Below are 20,948 nucleotides of genomic sequence, written 5' to 3' on the forward strand. Positions count from 1 at the left end.
ATTTTAAAATTAATTATGCTGGTTCTTTGTGCAAAGATGATTTTTTTTCCCATTTGTAATAGATTTGAAGAAGTATAGACTTCTTGCATGTTCAGGTGCAAAAGAAAATGAGTCTTTTATTACCAGAACAGATCAATTAGACTCATGTAACTCTAATAAGCTATCTCACAGTTGTAGCAGTCTTTACCTGCTGTGGGGAATTATTAAAAAAGTGTTATTCTTCCCTATCATGAAAAATTTCACAGTGTAAAAGCTCATTCCTCACTGATCAGTATAGCAAAATATTCATCCCTATGGAAATCGTTTTTGGAAAACAATATAAAGTCCATATAGTGAAAGACCAGGACAAATGAATAACAGTGGAACTAAATTTGACTTGAAGGTTGAAAGCTTCTTGATATTTATTGGAGCTGAGAAATGCAGCATTACTTGCACTTGAATGGATTTCTCTGATTGAGCGCAAACATTCTCTAGATGTTTTTTGGGTATTCTTTAAGTACCTCTTTTTAGTTTTCCTGACAAGTACTTCAACGTATTTCTTAAAAGAACACCCAAAACACTCCTCCTTCCTGGAAGTTGTGCTTTCATGATTACATTAAAAACTCAACAAAAAGACTTAAAATGGATAACCAGTGAAAGAAAAGGAAAGCACATGGAAATTTACATGCTGCAAAGGCCAAACACTGTTGAAAGTATGTGAAGGGTGGCAAGGCAGAAAGCAGGAGGAAAACTGATTTTGCTTTGCTTGGGAGTTGATGGTGGTGTCCTGCAGGGAACATAGAAGTTGTTTACTGATTTTGTTTCAAGAGAAACATTAGAAAAGTAGAAGGATTCTACTAGGTGGTGTACTGTATGGCAATTGTTAATCACTTTCTGCTCCAGCAGTAATTAAGGAAGACATAAAACCAAAGCTGGATGCTTGTAAGTGACCAAGCTAATGCAGTCTGCATCCGTAAGAGCACTCTGCTACTAATGTGGTTTGCAGTGGGGAGGTTCCAGAGAAGAGTAGGTAAGCTAGTGTTGTACTGGTTTGTTAAGGGCCTAACAGGTGATCCAGATATTCATTGTCCTGTCACCTTGCTACTGATCTGAAATTGTAGCACAACTGCTATCTGATTAATCAAACATCAAGGAAAGGTTAAAATAATTAGTTCTAATCAGTGTGGATTTATAGTGAATACCTTTTGTCAAAATAGCTTCATGCTTTTTTTTTGAGGTGGTTGCTAGTTTAAGGATGGTCTTGAAGTTGTGTATTTCAAATCTCAGTCTTTTCAACTTGGTGTTACACAGTTTTTTGATTAAGGAAGTCATATGATCCAAAATCTAAATCATGCATACATTAAATAGTTTTTAAACCAGCTTAATGGCAATTTCTAAACCTAAATGTGTTACTTGAACAAACAGGATGATGAATTGCATGCTATTTTACAATATTTTCAGTGGATATGGAAGAAATCAGAAAATCATTCCACATAAAATTTGCAGATGATGCAAAGTTAAAGAGAGTGATAATAGTTAACAAGTTGCTGTACAGAGTGGTATGCCCTGATTGCTGTGTACAAAATGAAAGAAAGCAGTAGGAGTTTCTATGAAGCCAAATAAAAGAACTAATATAGCAATAAATACTGTGGGCCATGCTAATAGGATTGTTGGCTCTACAATAGAATCACAGAATCAAGTAGCTCGAAAAAGACCTTTCAGATCATCAGGTCCAGCTGTTACCCCAGGACTGCCAAGACCAACACTAAACCATGTCACTAAAGGCAAACTGATCTCCCCTTACGTCTGTCCCTCATGATCTGCACTCACAGTCACCCCTCACCTGCCCCCTGTCGTGGTCCACACTGTATAGTGGCCGTCTTTACCCCTCATGGCCGGCCCTCACATCCAGTTGCTGCCCTTGCTCTCCCCTCATGATTTTCCCTCATGGCCACCCATCCTTTCCCCACATGATCTTCCCTCATGGCTGCTCCTCCTCTACCCTCATGATCTTCCCTCACCACCACTATTTACCCCTCATAGTCACCTCTCATCTCCCCTCACAATGTCCCCTCACGGCTGCTCTTTTCTCCTCATGGCCACCCCTCCTTTCCCCTCATGATCTTCCCTTATGGCTGCCCTTCCTCTCCTCCCAAAATCTCCCCTCACGATGGCCCCTCATCCCTCATGGCCCCCACTTCTTCCCCCTCACGATCTTCCCTTATGGCTGCCCTTCCTCTCCCCTCAAAATCTCCCCTCATGATGACCACTCATCCCTCATGGCCACCCGTCCTTTCCCCTCACGATCTTACCTCATGGCTGCCCCTCCTCTCTCCTCATGTTCTTCCTTCATGACTGCCCCTCCAATCCCCTCATGATCTCCCCCTCATGGTCACCCCTTCTTTCTCCTCACTGTCTTCCCTCATGGTCACCCTCCTCTCATTATCTTCTCTCATGGCCACACCTTGCATCTGCACACTATATCCACTCATGTCCACCCTTTCTTTCCCCTCATGATTTCCCCTTATGTCTGTCCCTCCTCTCCCGTCATGATTTCCCCTCATGGCTGCTCCTCCTCTCCCATCACGATCTCCCCTCATGGCTGTCCCTCCTCTCCCGTCATGATCTACCCTCATGATTTCCAGTCATGGCTGCCCCTCCTTTCCTTCACAATCTCCCCTCATGGCTGTCCTTCCTCTCTCCTTGTGATCTCCAATAATGGCCAGCACTCCTTTCCACTCACGATTTTCTCTCATGGCCTTGCCTCTTCTCCCCTCATGATTTTTTCTCATGGACGCCTCTTATCTCCCCTCAAGACTGCTAGTCACCCCTCATGGCCACCCCTTGTCTCCCCTCACAATTTCCCCTCATGGCTGCTCCTCTTCTCCCCTCATGATCTCCCTTCATGACCACCCGTACTTGCCCCTCATGATCTTCCCTCATGATCTCCCCACACAACCGCTCCTCCCCGCTCATGGCCACCCTTTGTCTCCCCTGATGATCTTCTGTTATGGCCACCTATTTTGGGAAGCAATAAGAGTTGAGACATTGCATGTGGAATTAGCGGGGCATAACTGCCTACTGTGAGTGTGTGGTGCATAAGGGATAATGAGATTTTTTGCTATGTGAAAAAGGGAATCTTGAGGAGGGATACTACATTGGCACAGTGTGACTGGCTTGGGCACAGTGTGTCCCATTCTGTTGTTCAAGATTGAAGAACAGTAATAAACTAGACAAGTCTAATAAAAGATCCACATGAGCCCTTAGGAAGAATGCTTATAGTGGAAGACTGAATTGAAGAAGCTCAGCCTGTTTAATTAAACAGAAATAAGACTAGAGGATAACTTGGTAGAGTTTTGCGTATGTTAAACAAAAAATGGTAATAGAGTGTTAGGAAGCAGTGCTATTGAAAGCTGATTCTAGACAAAATCCACCTAGAAATAATAAGTGCAGATTTTTAATAGGTAATTAATCTCTGGAACAACTTGTCAAGTCTCTCTGTTGCTGGACATTTTTAGGGCAAAATTGAATGCCTCTATAAAATATGTACTCTGATTCAAACAGGAATCAATTCAAAGAGGTCTCATGGCCTGTGTTATGCTGGAGGTCAAACTAAATGGTCATGTGGATCCCTGCTGACATTTTAGCTTATTATATCTATGTTCACTTGTTGGAACTTACACATGACTCAAAGTAGTCAAGTGCAAAAAAGAAAAAGGATAGAATAAGTACCTGCAATAATTACACTCAGTTGTGTTAACTGTCACTGTAGCAGACAGCTTCATAGGAAAAACCTTTGTCTGAAAAAAATGTGTCACTTCCCAACTAGAAGCAGCTTAGCCAGGATGCCAGATCACGCTAAGCACAACTGGTTATGTGGCCAGCCAGCCCCTGGTACCTCATAAAGCTTTTCAGAGAAACTGATTTGCCTTCAATGTATTTTGAGCTATATTCAGATTTTTCAGCTGAACTTGAAGTTTATAGCTAGGTTTTTTTCCTTTTTTTTCTGTTTTAACTTCTTTTTGTATAATAGGTAGCTGACAAAAATCGAAATATGATCTTGTGGTAGAAAGTTGAAACTACGAAAATTCGTATGAGAAATAAGGTTCAATAAGCATTTCTTCAAGCAACTTAATTAGGAATTTGACAGGTTCCCATGTTCTGAAAGAGGCTTTTGTTCAAGACGTGCTGATTTCAATACTGAATTTGTTCTGTAGAGTGTTAACCCAGAGTTAGATTGCATGAATGGCTTGTTTCCATTTTGAAGTCAATATCATGGCATGAAAAGTACCAAGATGTGTATTTTTCTAAATACCTTGTGCTACTCAAGTTAGCTCTTTAACGTAAAGCCACCTGAATACTAGCATTGGGATAAAAAGAATTTTATTGAGAAAAATAAAGGAATTCAAATAGGCAAATACTAAACCTTTTAAGGAAGTGACAGGTAGGAATTACGAAAAAATAATGTTAGGATAATTTGGAGGTTGCATTTGGTCTTATCTACATCTATGCTGTGATGGTTTACTTGTCTCGAAAGTGATTTTAGGATTAAATATTACATTGTGTTTGTGAAGGTAGTGCAGGAGGAGAGTTTGAGAAGACTTGCTAGCAGGTAACAGTGAAAACCTACTGCAATATAAAAATATGGAAATGTTACTTCTTGATATAGATGCGAGTTAACTGATATATGAAAAAGTTTATTCTTTGTGAGTTTCTTCTCAAATTGTGATTCCTGTGTATTTTTAACATGAAATTATGCCTGATGGTTGTTTTCTTGATAATGAAATAGAAGTGCACTTACCCTTACACTTTGCATTGCCGCTTTCTCTAGGGATTTCTCAATGACAAGAAAAATGTTTGGCTGCTGAGGCTTTCAAGCTTGACTCAGATTTCTCTTTAAAGAGTCTGGTTTTCTCTGTGTCCTTTAAAAATGGATCGAAGTAAGAAATAGAGACACAGCACCAGGTTCACCTCCAGTGAGACTGGACAGGCCATCTTTGAATTTTGTCAGTGTAAATTTCTCCTGTGAGTTACATTCTAACCTCAGTACCTGTGTATTTGTAAGGAAGAAAATTGCATAAAAAGCCCTATCTGTGATGAGAAGGAATCTTTAAAAATCATCTAATTCAACCCCTATGCAATGAGCAGGGACACGTTCAACTAGATCAGGTTGCTCAGAGGCCTGTCCACTTTGACTTTGAACTTCTCCAGGAATGGTGCACCCACTATGTCTGTGGGCAACCTGTTCTAATGTTTCTACACCCTCAGTTGTAAAAAATTTCTTCTTTCTAGTCTGAATCTACCCTCTTTTAATTTAAAACCATTACCCCTTGTCCTGTTGCAACAAGCCAATTTTCTGCAAACAAGTTCACCAAGGAAGAGGTTTGCTTTTAAAGCACATATTCTGAATTTCATTCAGTTCCTTTCATGAAACACCAGGAGAAAAATGGAAGAGATTAAAAGAATGGACAAAATAGAAGGCTTGAGCTGAACTGGTATAATTTTTATATGCCTGATGAGTTTCATCCAGTTTCCTCAGAACTGTTTCTTGTCAGGAGCAGGAAGGAAATGGGTTTGTAAGAGTCAGCCTAAGCTGTGTCAGCAAAACCTTAGAAGAAGGAAGGCATAAAGCTTCAGGAAACTGAAGATCAATATAATCGGTCAATGAAAGCATTTTTATTCCAAAGAACAAAAAGCTGTCACACAACAAAAGGTTCACTGAAAATGGAAACAAGGAAAATTTAAGGCTTTAGCTTTTCCAAGTAATTGTGAAAAATAAACTGTAGTTACAAAGGCAATATAATACGTTTTTCTTTGAAGGATGAGAAAGTCTTGTCCACAGGGAGTTAAGAGGTGTGGAACCACTGACACTGGTGGGCACCTTCTTCTGAGTTTTCTTGTGGAAACCATTTTTGTGTTGCCTCTCAGTTTCTAGTCCCTTTCTTACAGAAAGGAAGGCTTTCTGGTAGGTGCTTATTTAATGTATGAGAGTCCTTTCCCTTAGATTTTATGACTTCAACAGACACAACAGTCATTACTGGAGAGTAAATAGAGTCAGGGAGAGCCAAAACTATCCATGGCAGTCCTGTCGTAGATCTGGGAATAGACCTTAGCGAAAAAATCCCACAGTTAAACTTTTGCCTGTTTTTTTCTAATCCCCACTGCAAGCATAAGACCTTTGGACCAAGGACCATACTTTCCATCCCGCAAGCCAGGCTGGACTTACAGGAGTTCTGCTTCTGTCTGGCTTTGCAAAAATAATTAGAAGCAATAGAAAGCTGAACAAGCTCGCCAGGGAAGTCAGAAGATGCAGGGTTTTCTTCTTAACTGTTTGACACTGTTACAATATAAATTCAGCAGGAAGCGGGGCCTCAGCAAGTTCCTGATGTTGGACGAAGGCAGAGGGAGGGCAGAAGTGTCTCAAGGTGAGACATCTTTGCTCCTGTGGTTGTGCAGGGCTTGCTAGTGTTCCCCCACATCCATCCACAGCAAAGTCTCCCCCACCCCTGTGGTGGGCTGACCTTGGCTGGCTGCTCTCCACCAAGCTGCTCTCTTACTCCCCCCTCCTCAGGAGGACTGGGGGATAAAGTAAAATGAAAAATTATGGGGTTGAGATAAAGGTACCTTATCCCAATTAGACCCAGTATGACCCCCAAAGACCCAAGAGGTTGTTCTCATTTTAGCAATTTCTTTCCCTTTTCACAACAGTGCCAATTCCCAGCCATTCCCAATTCCAGACACTCCTGAAATACAGCAGTGCACCCTTCCAGCTGAGTAGTTCAGCAGTGCCCTAAACATCCATTAGACTAACCCAGAGATTAAGCAAGCAATTTAGCAGAGATTAAACAGCAATTATTTTGATGTTTCTCATCTCTCCCTATGCTCAGTCAGCAGCCCTCAGCACCCCAAGGAGTCCCGTCTCCATGTTTGGGCATGAATTATTTTGAGTAGGTTGTGCAGTCAAATTTGTAGATGTATTATTGTGTAAATCTCATGATCTTCATTTGCTCAGAATATCATATGTATAGAGCTGTAAAAACATTGACCTTTGGGGAAGGTTTGTGTTGAAATTAATATTACTGTTGTTATTTCTTCCTTCTTGAATTCTTGTTTGAGGAAAGAAGTGAAATTTAGAGTCCCATAAATAGTTTGCTCCACAGTGTAAATCAGATTTTTAATTCTGATCTCCAGCTGTGTCCATTGTGCCACAAATGCTCTTTGTTGAACTGAAATACTCTTGAAGGAGTGGTTTCTGAAGCCACAGCTCTTGAACTAGGAGACGATAAATTGACGATGTAATGACTCTTCCTAATTTCTAATTTCCATAGTTTAATGAATTTCAGTATAGCATGTTTCATTAATATTATACACAAAAATGATTTGCAGGCAAATTAAGTGGTTGACACAGGTACTAAATAATAAAAATAGATAAATTCAAGCAGATGATTAATTACAAGATAAATGTCTCTCATCTGGACCCATGATCTCTCTCAAGTATGCCTGCATATGCATAATCGTATTAGTCAAGCATTTCTATGTATACCTTAATATGATACTGATGATATTCTGCACCTCACTAATTGTGTAGTACACACAGGTGAAGTGTGAAACTTCCCAACAGTGTAAACTTAAAACCAGGAGAAAATAGTATCTGGTTCTCAGATTGCTCTTATGTTTGAAGGGCATGTACTGCCTACCCTTGCATATGAGGCCTTCTCTGATACCACCCTCATACCTGGTGGAAAGGCAACACAGCTAAACACACACAGTCCAAGAGGCTTCTGCAAAGCATTGATGATATTAAGATGCATGCAGTAAGGAAGCTGTAACAGCAATGTGGCATGATTGTGGAAGAGTGCTCCCAAGTCATGGTGAGTCCCATTTCAGCCTCAGGTCACCAGTGGTGGAAGCTCCCAGAGAAGCTGCATCTGCTTAACTCAACAAAAACATGGATCCATATGTTCAAACTGGGCTTTATAAAGGAAAACATTTGACTTATACAGAACAATTTAATTACAATTGAGTTAAATTTTAATTTAATCTGTAACTAAACTAAGTAAGGAATTTAAAAGCTAATTTTTTTTTTTATATCTCTGAAGTGTTTAGGTACCTTACAGCCCCTTATGTCCTTGTCAGATAATCCCTTCCACACATAAATTAGCCAGTGCATGTTGCTCAAAAGCAACATGTAAGATGCCTACAATCATGTCATAGCATGGCCTGCATAAATATAATCCCTTAACCCAGCGCATGTGCTGTATATGATGGGTATGTCATTTGATTCACTCATGCAGCTTATGAGATAATTTCTGCCTTTTCTCTGTTTCTCTTTCTTCTTACTAGAAGGAAAATAAAAATCAATGGAAAATGAAATGTATATTGTTGCAGTGAAATCCTATTTAATGGCTAACTTCAGTTCTGAAAGGCAAGGAAATGAAGAGCTAAGGCTGGGATTTCATCCTTCAGTTACAACTACAGCCTTAGACACCTTTCAGAGGGGTGATTTTTGGAGAACAAAAGCTATTGAAATTCTTCCTCTTTTTTTAATGCTAATAGTGGGTTTATGCATGTGTTTTTTGACGGTAGCTGTGTAAAGCTTTAAAACAGAGCTTCTCAAATGTCATGTGTGCACAGAAAATGATTTAATCGCTGACTTTTCCTCACACTTTTCATTTCAACTGTCAGACTGACCCCCTGCTCTCTTTGCTTCAAGCATAGGTCTAAACGGTGCTGGGAGAGGAAATAAAATAAACTTGACATCTACAGGTTGTGACCATGCTTGTATATGGCTGGGAGGCAAGAGATCCTCTGCTGAAGAAAAGCAATTGATCAGTGAGGAAGCCTCCCTGTGCTTCAGTGGACTTTTTATTCTGTTTTTTTAGAAGCTGTCGTTTTGGAGAGATGCTCGAGCTGGAATATCATCCTCCATGGCTGTCTTCAAAGGAGACAAGCTTCTTCAGAGGGCAGTTTCAGCATGTGTAGGTAGCTCTCTAATCTGTGCACATGAAGGTGAACCAATACAAGTGACACCCGTGAGGCATTACACACAGAGCAACCCAAAGGATAATACAGGAGTGCTGTTTTTCAGTAGCAGTAATGGGGGGGTTGGTACATCTGAAGGCTAAGGGAAGAACAGAGCTATGCCTCCTCTGTACCCACCACCATCAGGAGGGTAGTGTGATGCTGATTAACTTCACAGCATAAAGTGAGAAAGCATCATGAGGCTGATCTCATGTACTGCAGCTGGACATTGATTCCATGTTCTCCTGGTTCAGGAGTGCATTTTGGCCTGCCATTACCCTTTGTACGGGAAGGAGGTGGCATATCAGCCACATGCACTGAGGAGACCCTCAGTGGCCTGGTTGCAGCCTGCTTGTTGCCTTTCTGTGACTCCATAGTTCAGTGCTGGGAAGGCAAAATTATACCCAAATCTCACTAAGAAAATCTGTTGAGTTTTTTTTTCTTGCCTATCTGAAATACAGATACCAATATTGTGAAGAAAGTGCAGTAAAGCAACTTGGGAGTCAGGGAGCTTAGACAGATCAGTGCTCTGTCAAAATGTCAGACTCTGATTATCTCCCGCAACAGGACCTTTCTTCACAAGTTTCATTTTGCTTTGAGTCATGATGCTCATCCTTTAGGTCATTGGTGGCTTTGGTCATGCATTTAGCACCATATCAGGATCCTGTAGGTCTGTCCTGACCTTCTAAATATCTGCAGCTGATACCTTCCCAAATAACTTTTTTTTTCTTCTTATTTCAAGCGCTATATTAAAACAGCAAAAATGAGATCAATGCCCTTATGCTTTTTCAGCTGAGCCTGTTCCGTCATTGTGTGTCAAGTCTTTAGTAAATTTATAGCACTGACAGAGGTAGTCACACTGTTTCACTGAATTGAAAGGAAGAGAGGAAGGAAGAGATTTATCATGGAGCCTAAAAGTAGAGCAGTAGGACAGAGCTATCACACTCATACCTAAAAATGAACTTTGTGTTGCAGATAGTTGGAATTTTCAGTTAGCAGGAAGTTACTTGTCTTTGGTTGTAATTTATGCTTAAAATATTGGTTTTAGCTGTATGGAATAGAAATTTAAAGGTGCTGGAGTTTGGACCTCCTGTGTACTTTTAGCTGGGTAATGGCTATCATTGTTGTGTGATGAGCAAAGAGCAAAAGCAAGGAGAGGGAGAAGCACCTGCACTCCACATCCCTTTGGGGAGATTGCCTTCCTGCACATATGTTGTTGTATCACAGAAGTAGAGGGGCAGAGAGGACCTGTGAAGGCACGTACAGGGTTATCACTGGGTCAGTTCTGGGCACCCAGCTTGAAGTGCCTTAGAGGTACCTTGTTTTTAGAAGGGACCAGTAGCAGAAATAGAAGAAAACACAATACCTTTCAAGTCCTGTAAGCAGGGCCCTCAAAGTTGATCCAGCTGAGTTAGGAAGGGTGCAGCCTACTGAAAACCCTTATTGCTGTAGTCCCCAGGTAGTTACCTACATCAGCCAGGAATTCATTCTCCAGCTGTGTCTCCAGAGTTCCACTGGAGCACAGACTTCTCTTCCAGAAGGGGGTAACCAGCTCTGTGAAACAGCCAAACCTTTAAATTGTTTGTCTAGGTGGCTTCAGTGGTCTCATTCTGAGGACTCAAACCCACGTATTCTACCTCATGTGGTGTATTAATCACCAGGTTAATGGTAGATCTGATGTGGGTGATTTTTGAAGTTGTGCCACCATGAAACTAAATATGCAGGCTTCACAGGAAAGAAGAGGGTGGAGAAAGATACCCAAAATGGGAAATCCCTGACCTCCATGCATTCAGGAACTGTCGAGCAAAAAGAAAAATGCATAAAAGTTTAATGTCCTTATGTTTGTCATAATATTCATGAACAAGCAACTTTAAAGCATTACTTCTGCCTGAGGGGTTGCAGAATGAGGCAGCAGCAACACTAACCCACAGTGGGAAACAGTGAAGGAAGGTCAGGGCCTTGATGAATCAAAATCAGAGTGAGCCACAAGCACATGAGCATCTCTCCTTTGAAGTAGCTGGAGATTTGGGAAAGTGTGCAGCAGCTTAGTGCCATCCATGGTGAAATGCTAATGTGGGTATCCTTTGTCTTTCTGTACAAGGGGTTCAATTAAAGGGGCAATATGAAGGGGCCAACTTCAGGACTATTTTTTTTAATGTTTCTTTTACACGTTTTAAGCATGTAGACGATAGCTGGAGCTTACTGTAAAGAAGATTCAATTTATGCCTACTTGGGGAGAAAACATGGCCCACTGAAGCAGGGATTTTTCATTTCTTCTCTGTTTCAGGCTTTCTTACAGTAGTTGGGTTGTGAAGCTTTCTTTAGAGATACAGTTTTAGTCAAGCAAAAGATTTTTCAAAATCCAAGCAGATCAGTTTGATTTTTAAATTAAACTTTTACGTTAGATATTAAATGTTCTCTAGAATGAACATTCACTGTTATTTAATACCTGTATTTTGCAGATGTGCTCATATAAAAAAAAAAAAAAGAAAAATTCTACATCTTGTAATAATTGAACTGGTAGCTTTAGTTCTCCAAAAGCCAGCCATGATCATCATAGATGCACCTTTGTACTTTCAATAGTCATACCTGTAGCCTTTTTAACTTCTAATTTTACTTTGGAAACAAATAAATTATAATTGGTTTAGATTCCCAGTTGTGGATGCACAGCCAGTGCTCAGAAGGGTGTATGCTTAGAGTTAGGCATTTTACAGGGACATAAATCCAAAACAACTTTTGCGATTTTCAGGATCATCAAGAAAAAATCTGAAATCATCCATCATACCATCATACTGACTCACATAAATACTATTTTCTAGGAACTCTGCCTAATTTCCTAAGCCCATGAATCTTGTTTCTGATAACACTGAACTAAGTTACAGTAACAGCTATTACTTGAGGAATCTTCAGTCATTTAAACTTGTTTTCCATCACAGCATTCAGTCAGGATTGGCGTATCAATAGCAGGGGTATCGCAGGAGCTGTGGTGCTTTCCACGTCCTTTATCAGATGTCTCTCAATAGCTGTAAGACTTGGTCCATAAAACCTCATCAGTTTAAACTGTATTAGTACTGTACACTAATGGCAAGAGAGCAATAAGAAATGATGTTGCACTTCATAGGGCACTAGTGAGCCATTTTTCTTGATGCTGGGAATCATCCAGATCTATTACTATAGGCTCTCAGCTCCTCTGAGAAAACTGGGAGCTAATGATGATCTTAACTGAACTGAAACTTTTAAAACTGTTTCTCATATTATCTAAAGATATTCATCACCGTATTTATAATGTCCCGAGGCTCAGGCATAAAAACCACTGCAAGTGAGATGAACTAATGAAATTTGACAGATAACTTTGTTTTCTCCGAGACAGAGAGCTGACAGTCCTTTCACATCCCAGTTTCTTCCAGCAACTGAAAGCTCAAACTGGTGCATTTAAACAGAATAAGAAAAAAATATCTATGTCGTGAAAAGACATCTACTGTGTACTTTATTCTTGATTTATAAAAGTAAAGGCGAACAGCAGCCTAATGACTGTCTAGCTTTCATAGGCTAAAATGTATTATTTTCAGCAGCTGTCATATTTCATAAGGAGCTCTAGCCTGAGAAATTACAGCTCACTCTTAATCCATCCTGGAGTGCCTTATTCTATTTCTAAGACTGTAAGTATCCCTTTTAGAATTAATTTCTGGAAAACTGTGGAAGAAGAGATACTTGTTTGAAAGTACTGTATTCCTCAGTTAGGGTTTCTAACTAGTTTTGTAAGATCTCATATGGAAAGTTAATTCTGCAATTTATTCCAGTCTAGATCAAATCTTTAGATCTAGGAGCCTTAATTTCTTTAGTCATAGCTTGGTAGACAGTGACTATTTATAAAAATTTATGGGCTGCAGTTAGCTTCAGTCAGTTTATATGGCCAAAATGGCCTGAAATACAATTATTTTATTGCGTGGTCATCTGTAATTATATTTTTTATTCCATCAGAAAGACTGGAATATTTTCAGTCTATCCACTGCTCCCTAGACTGGTAAGCTGCCAAGAACTATATATGGAGAGACCTTCACTCTCAAAGAGAAAAAACCTGTGGTGCTCCAAGTCCTGTGAATTGTAGCTGAAAAAGCACTGAGAAATAGCTGGTTGGAAGGCAGCTGACTGTTCCAAAACTTAGGCATGTTTTTATTATAAACTTCCTTTTTTTTTTTTTTCTTTGTTCGCTCACTTGTAGGATGAAGCTGACTTTCAGGAAGTTACACCAACACTCCCCACCCCTCCAATTTACCCATAATGATTTATCCCTGGACTCCATCAAGATAATAGCATGGAAGTTTTGTCACTACACTTTCCTTTGCTATTTTTTAATGTATTTATTTTTTTAAGTGCCTTAAAAGGTGCCTTCTTTGCACTTGTAATCAGTGCAGCGAATTGTCTCAGCACTATATAGTTATACATTAAGTGCAGAGGTATGTTTTATCTGTTTAAGGATAGTCTTAAAAAAATTCCATTTCCTTTCATATTAAAGAATTGTAAACCACAAATATTTGTGAGCATGTGTGTGTGAAGCTGGGGTAAAATCTTATAAAAGAAACCCATTTCAAGAATTGCTGTAATTGGCAATATACGAGAGATAGGAAATTTTTTAGGTAAGATCTCATCTTAAATACTTCTCCAGAGACTCCCAAGACTTGCTGAATATGATTCTGCTTTGTTTTCGTCCAAAGCCAGTGATCTGTGCTGGTCCCTCAAGCTGTCACTTAAAAGCAGCAGAGCCTGAGTCAGCCACAGCTTTGAGGCAGATGTGCCTAGGCCTTGAATTTTAGTGAGCTCCCCAGAAGGCTTTTAAATTCAAGCCCAGTTGCACTGGAATAGAAATTAGAACCTTAATGCTTTAAAAAGAAAATCCTCAAAGCAACTTGGAAAGCCAGAAGATGAAGGATAAGAAATGCACACAGCTCTTCCCTTGGCCAGTGTGACCTTCCAGTCAGGATGGTGACTGCTGGGGCTTCTCCAGCTCTTCGGAAGCACCGGCCACAAGTCTGGCTGTCCCTTCTCTGCTTCTCAGGGCCATTCATCCCTGGGATGCTGTGTAAACTGCAATCCTTGGCTTTGCACAGTCCCTCTTCTGCCTCTTCAGGCCTTGATGTCCCCACAGCCTTCTCTCTGGGGCCATTGAAGGAAAAGACAACTCCACTTCCCTCCTTTGGGACTCATCCAAGTGATGTGTTTTGGAAGCATCTTGGATAACTGAGACATGCCAATACAGCTCATACCATGTAATAGGGAGCTTCACTTCAATGAAGAAAATATCTGTAAAGTTTAGTTCAGGGCCACAGTGTGAGTAAGGAGGCAGTGGGGAGCTGGGGAGTTGGCAAGAGAGGGTGACGCGAACAAGGTCCAGAGCTCTTCTCTTCTCCCCAAGTTAAGGCATAAAGACTTTTAAATGCAGTAAGAAGAAATTAATTTTGTACTTCTGGCATACCTGAAAGGGCTCAAAGCCCTTAATATTTGAGGTTCTGACATGTGCGCTGTTGCTGCTTTTCCTATGGTAATGTGTATTAAACATCTTTCTTGGTAAGGTGTTTAAGATAGGTTTCACATTTACCTTTAAATATTTAAATAAACCTGACTGGATTCTTACAGGGGTATAACTTCAGCTCACTTTGAATCAAAGTAAAGTTTTGAAGACCTTATTTTTCCTTGTGCTTTTATAGCAACACACTAAACTACACTTAAGAAGCTTGGCAAACCCACAGTGCTGTGACAGATATCATCAACTTCACTATGGCATAACAGTAATCAGTCTCTAAATGAAGTTTATCTTTTCTTTCTCTTTTTTAAATACAAGCTTAGAACATTTGGAGCTATAACTTTGCATAGTAGTTCATTACCATCACAGAGAAAGCATGGTCCTGCCTGCAGGCCCATAGCAGTGCTATGGAGAAGGCTTTACAGATATGTTCCTCTAGTGAAATCTCAACTCAGGAAACAGACTGCTAATCTCTCATCTGCTGGAGCCTGTACCATGCTGAAGGATTAGCATGCTTCATGCTAGAGATGAAACGTAGCCATAGCCTCTGTTCTTTATCATCTGAGATACTTTTAATTGATGCAGTGGGGAACTTTCAGTGGAAAGAGACCAAATAAAGTACAAAATAGAGGATGGAAGGCAATTAAGTTAAAAAAAAAAAGTGACATGGAGAGTACTTTAAAACAGGATTTAACGTGAGAATAAAACGAGCCTGTATGTTTAAATTACTTGGCCACCGGCAGCGTGTTATTCTCAAGCATTCAGCAGCTGTAATTGTGCATCCCCCTCTGAATGTTGCACTGCGTTGATTCTGTGTTCTGAATGGTGTTTCATTGTTCAGAGTGGGGGGCATGGAACTGAACTAATAGTCAAAGCTAAATGTTTAACTTTATTGAAAATAATTACAGGGGAACCTGAAGATTGCTGTTTAGTACTTCATATCACAGCAGTGTGCATGTGCTAAGAACCAAGCAGTAGCTTCAGAGTTCTTTGATATAAGAATGTCAGAAATTTAGTGGCATTATTGTGGCTGATAAACAAGGAGAAACACAAGTGACAGAAATTTCCATATGCCTGAAGGAGTAAGTAAAAATGATGCATAGCAGCTACCAGCCCAGGCATTTTAACAGAATGAAATGGCTCCCAGTGCAAAGGTGAGGCTGTGTCATCTGGCTCCACTTCTAAAGAGGCAATAAAGAAGTATTGTTTAATTTCTTATAGGAGATCATGAAAACCCATGATAGATGCCTAGCAGCCACCTGGAGGTCTAGAGCTAATTCTGACCTACTTCTTACTTCAAAATACTCATCTGACTTAATAGGAAGCATTGGACAGATTAGCTAGCAAGTTTGACTGCAGTGGGATGAATTTGATTGATTCCAGTGTAGGATTTTAATTGAAGCAAAAGGATTCAAGGAGCAGGCCTTAAATTGATGTTTTACAGAAGAATGTCTTCTATTTGCTCTGTATTAGTGAATGACTATCAAAAGCATGAGAGGAAATGACCTCAAGCTGTGCCAGGGGAGGTTCCGACTGGATATTAGGAAAAGTTTCTTCACCAAGAGAGCAAATTGTCCAGGGAAGTGGTTGAGTGACCATCCTTGGAGGTAGATGTGTAGATGTGGTGACATGGTTTAGTGGTGGACTTGGCAGTGCTAGGTTAATTGTTGCATTTGATCTTAAAGGTCTTTTGCAACATAAACTGTTCTGTGCATTCATGAGGTTGAAGTTTAGAGAGAACCTGAAGATCCCTATTTTAACTTGGCTTTCAAAGTCATTGTTGATCTTAGTAAGCAACAGTGGAATTTCTGAAGAATTGCCTTAGATTTAAATAGAATACAAGTAGAGAAATAGAATAGCATTCACCTAAAGAGAAATTTGACTCAGAAAGGCAGAAAACCTCACTTTTATGAAGCTTTTTATAGAGAGACTCTTTTTTATGTTCTTTTTGAAGGCCCTCAAACCATACAGCTTTTCTTCAAAATAGGAATGAATGTTGCATCTGCAGTGAATGAATGTACTACTGAATCCAGCATGATAGACCAAAGGCTTAGAGAATAAATCATACTTTGTGCCAGTCTTTCAGTAGTGGAGAGTATAAAAACCAACAAGGAAAGTGTTGTAGATAGGAGCTATGCTGCATGTTTCAATGGTATTACAGTATTTAGGAAAGATACTCAGTGCTGGAGATGACAGCAGTGAGTTAGTTGCTTTTTATATTGTACAAAGGAAGTAGTAGGTTTTCCACAGCTATTGAAAGCTTCTTTTCAATGTTTGCTTGCTGCTTTTTCTTAAAAAAGAATGGGTATGTTATTATTCTTATCCAGGTATTAAAGGCTCAGGAGCTAAGACTCTTGTATTATTAGATCATTGTTGGCAAGAAAAACAATGCTATCAGGCATTTTCTGTACAATTCAGGCATCTTACATTAGTTATTAGTTATTAAGGTTATCCAAGGTTATCCAGGTATTCTTCTTTGCTGCTGACACTGCCACTAATTAAAAAAGAAAAAAAAAATTAAGATATTTTTCTACATTTTCTGCTTGGAGAGAGCTGAGTTGTTCTCTTCCATTCACTCAAGGCAACAATCAGCTTTTTATTGATCTTCTGCTTTGGTTTCTCTTATCTGTTCATTTCATCCATTTTCATTGGTAGTCATTATTGTCTGTTGCAGTCAACACTGATGAGAGAAGGGGAGCATACCAAATCTCCTTTGCCACTATATATCATTCCTGTCTGTAGTGGACATATCTTTAGTAATGGCAGGGTGTTTTAATGTGGACATTGAACAATCTTAGGAATAACCATACTGTATAAAATGTATCATCTTTCCTTGAAGTCTGAGTACTTCGTGGACATTTGAATTAGTTCTGCGTAAGCATCTAATATATGCTACTCTTTGCACTGACTACGTAAGAATAAAAGATGTCTCTTTTTATGTCATACATCATCTGTGAACCATTTAACTAAGATCTGACTGGAGGAGAAACAGGACTGCTTGATTTCAGAATGAGTTTTCTTACATAATTAAAAATACCAAATGTGTGCAAAAATCAGAGACAAGCAGTCCATATTCAATATCATTTATGCAGTCAGGGTTTTGAAAGCTGGTGTCATTGACAGTACTGCTGGCACCGGTTTCCACAAAGTAGTTTTCTGCATTTTTTGCATTCTGTTGTTATCCAAAGCACAATACAAGCTACAGGGGTTATACATTGATCCACATCCAGCCTTTATCTACATACATGAAGGTGTTCAGATTCATAGTTGTGATTCTTGTTGATGTCTGTTTTTACCGTACTCCTACTTACCCTTTGTCTTCATTGATGATTTAAGTAAGACGACAGTGAATGGAATTTTTGTCATATTTTGCAATTGATCGAAGACACAGAAAACTGTTGTAAATGACTTCATAGGAAGAAGACCATAAAGTTTGAATTACCTTGACTTACGTTCTTGTTTGTATGTTTAGGAAATGTAAAAAACAGAAGCTGAGGACAGCGTATATATGTAAGGCTGTAGACAGCTGCTTGAACTCTAGTAAACTGCCACTTTTAGATGTGGTGACTTGACAAAGAATCAACTATAAAAAGTATGTCTGATTTATAAATTGCAAAATGGCAATGACAGGATGAAAATGTACTTCAGAGAGAGCTGTAGTTATCATTCAGAGCCTTGGAAAATTACCTGGTGTTTTTCATTATTTGTTGATTGGATTTTTAATATATAGGTCAATACTGCCTGGTTAGGCCTAGTGACACACCACACCAGAGTATAAACACCTAAGATAAAAACATTATGCCTTTTATAAGATCTTATCAAACTTTCCACCAGTCTGAAAAAAATTTAATGATTAGTGATGTCCAACAGGTAGCTGTCATGTGGAGCATGGAATATATTATTGTGAAAATCCTTTCACTAGTGAGGATTCATTTAGCTTTCTGTAAGTCTAAGTAGGATCCAAGAGTCTTCTCTCCAGAACAGGTGCAGTCCCACAATGGATGTAATACAACATTTGCTCGTGGGCATAGCTGAGATACAGAAAATAGGTAATAACTATTTACATCCCATGTAAAGCAGGCAGCATATTTAGAGATACATATTTGCAAACATTTAGTTTACTAATGAAATAAACCAACAAAAGCTGCAGTAAGTAAGAAGGCAGCCCTGCGTGAAACTTTATTGCAGGAGGAAGACATAGGAAACACCATCCAACTAAATGAATAATTGTAAACAAGTTTACAAGATTAATATGTGGATTTAAATTGCAGTCACTATTCAAATTTCCTATTCCACGTCAACAGCATAGCAGGTAATGGCAGGAACTGAGGATATATAGTTTTAGCAACATTTGCATCATAGTCTCAGATGTCATCTGCGTTGAGTGTGTTTGTTTCCCGTGGTTGTGTTTCACAGCAGGGTGAGTAATGTTAAAGCGGAGGCAGCAGTTGTGGAGTTTTACTTGCTATTTATCCAGCAGTCTCCCACCAAAACACAGGGGTTTAGCACAATAAAGTTTGTTCTCTTACTGTCTGTGTTAGGCTGTTTGTCAGTGAGTTATGTTAGCTGAACATAACTACCCAGCCTCCTGTGTTTTACAGTGTGTGGTTGAATCACGCCGTGACTGACACCAACACACATCAGTGGGAGGATTGTTTATGAAAAAAAGGGAAAATAGATTTGACACTTGAGTTTACCAGGAAAGTCATTGCGGGAACACAGATGCTCATCACTGCCAAATATGCGCAGCCGAGGTCAGGGAAATGTGTCAGGGAAAGCAAAGCAGCCTTGAAGCATTTTTTCTTAACCATCTGGCAGAGGAGAACACACATAAAATACAGTTACAGCTGAGCAGAGTGTGCCATCTTTCCTCTACTCTCTTGGGATTGCCTAATCCCCTTTCCTCCTACTAGGCTTTAATGAGACATTGCAGAGTGTGCTCCTCTCCCACCTTCCCCTCTCCTTCATTGGTTTCTCCAGGGATCTGCAGCCCCTCTTTTCTGGGGGCTGGTGACAGCAATAGCAACAGCTGGCAGGGCTTGGGCTAGATGTCCCCTTTAGGTGTCATCGTGCTTTCCCTTGCAGTTGTGCTTGCTCCTCTTTTATTTGCATATCATTCTTCTGCATGGAACAACATAGGTCTGAAGCAGGCCTGGTCAGCATGAAAGTACTGACACATGGGGAACCTGGAAAACCTCTTAAGAGTTATTTAAAAATACACATATTTATGTGCTGTGGGTGTAGGAAATCTGTGACAAAAATTGGAAAAAGAGGATTGCTTGGACTGAATTGAGTGGTGCGGTTAGATAATAAATCTGTGAGAAGAGTAAAAGAGATAAAGATAGTTGGAAGCGAAAAGGGCTTTCATATACAGCGGTTCCTTGCGTAAAGAGATGATGACTATAGGAAGACAGAACATGCATGAAAGGAGCAACTATTGGAGACCTGTGGGAAGAGAGGGGGACCATTGTAAGAGGGGAATGCAGAGGAGACTGGAGATTGAAGTAAAGAAAAACATATCAAAGCAAGAAACCAAACCAGGGTTACATTTTTAAGAAACAGAAGGAGTTGGGAAAGGAGAAAGTGGAACCTCCCGCTCCTGGCAAAAAGAATAGGAACTAAACAGTGACAAAGATGAAAAGATACATACAGTATCACAGTAGGTGGAAAGAACAGTTTATATGATGAAATGGAAATGAAATGAGAGGAAGGAAGTTACAGGATAAATTCATGTTGACAGTAAAACAAAATGAAATCCTTTCTCTGCTTTTTCTCTGTGGCTACTAAGGCTTGGAAGAGCTGTGATTACTGCTCTCTCTGAATGGTTGTCCTGGGTCTTTCTGTTAGAGAATGTGCTTGAAGGAAGCAGTGCTGTATTTGATTGATTTAAACTATCATTTATCCTTTGTGAAATGTGAAATTAAATGGTAGAGATGTACCATCTTCTGTTGTTTAATATGTGAATAAAAGTTAGTGTGTTTGGATAATGTTTAAGCTCATGACAAGAGCACAAATAATGGAAATGTTATGTCAGCTACACCCAGCAGCTCCCTCATTGACTGAAACATAGTGTTTCTTCCTGTGTATTAGCGCTATTGAGCACGATTCCTGGAGGAGGATGAGTGTTTCCTCCTTGGCAAGGAAGCTGAGTGTTTTATGTCTGTGTTTTTCTTATTCATTTTAGGGATCTCCTGCTGTCTGTGGCACTTGGCCAAGTACTCTCCCTCCTTATCTGTGGCATTGGTCTCACAAGCAAGTATTTGTCAGAAGATTTCCATGCCAACACACCTGTTTTTCAGAGCTTCCTCAATTATATTCTTCTATTCTTGGTCTACACAACAACACTAGCTGTCAGACAAGGTAAGTGCATCTCTGAAAATACTTTGTAGAAAACAGCACACAATGTAATTTGTACTCATATCCCATT

The 20,948-nt window shown here is 39.7% G+C and overlaps 1 protein-coding gene across 1 annotated transcript in view; it reads left to right on the forward strand.

Moving 5' to 3' along the window:
• SLC35F1 (solute carrier family 35 member F1) overlaps positions 1–20,948 on the forward strand; it is a 236,962-nt gene that overhangs the window by 115,616 nt on the left and 100,398 nt on the right. Inside the window, exon 2 of the mRNA XM_061366196.1 lies at positions 20,706–20,881. Within this exon, the coding sequence (XP_061222180.1) occupies positions 20,706–20,881 (176 nt within the window). The remainder of the gene's footprint in view (positions 1–20,705; positions 20,882–20,948) is intronic.

This window comes from Neopsephotus bourkii, unplaced genomic scaffold (genome assembly GCF_033783945.1).
Source record: "Neopsephotus bourkii isolate Nb327-2 ecotype Australia unplaced genomic scaffold, CSIRO-AGI_Nbou_v1 NB_1314, whole genome shotgun sequence".
Classification (NCBI taxonomy): domain Eukaryota; kingdom Metazoa; phylum Chordata; class Aves; order Psittaciformes; family Psittacidae; genus Neopsephotus; species Neopsephotus bourkii.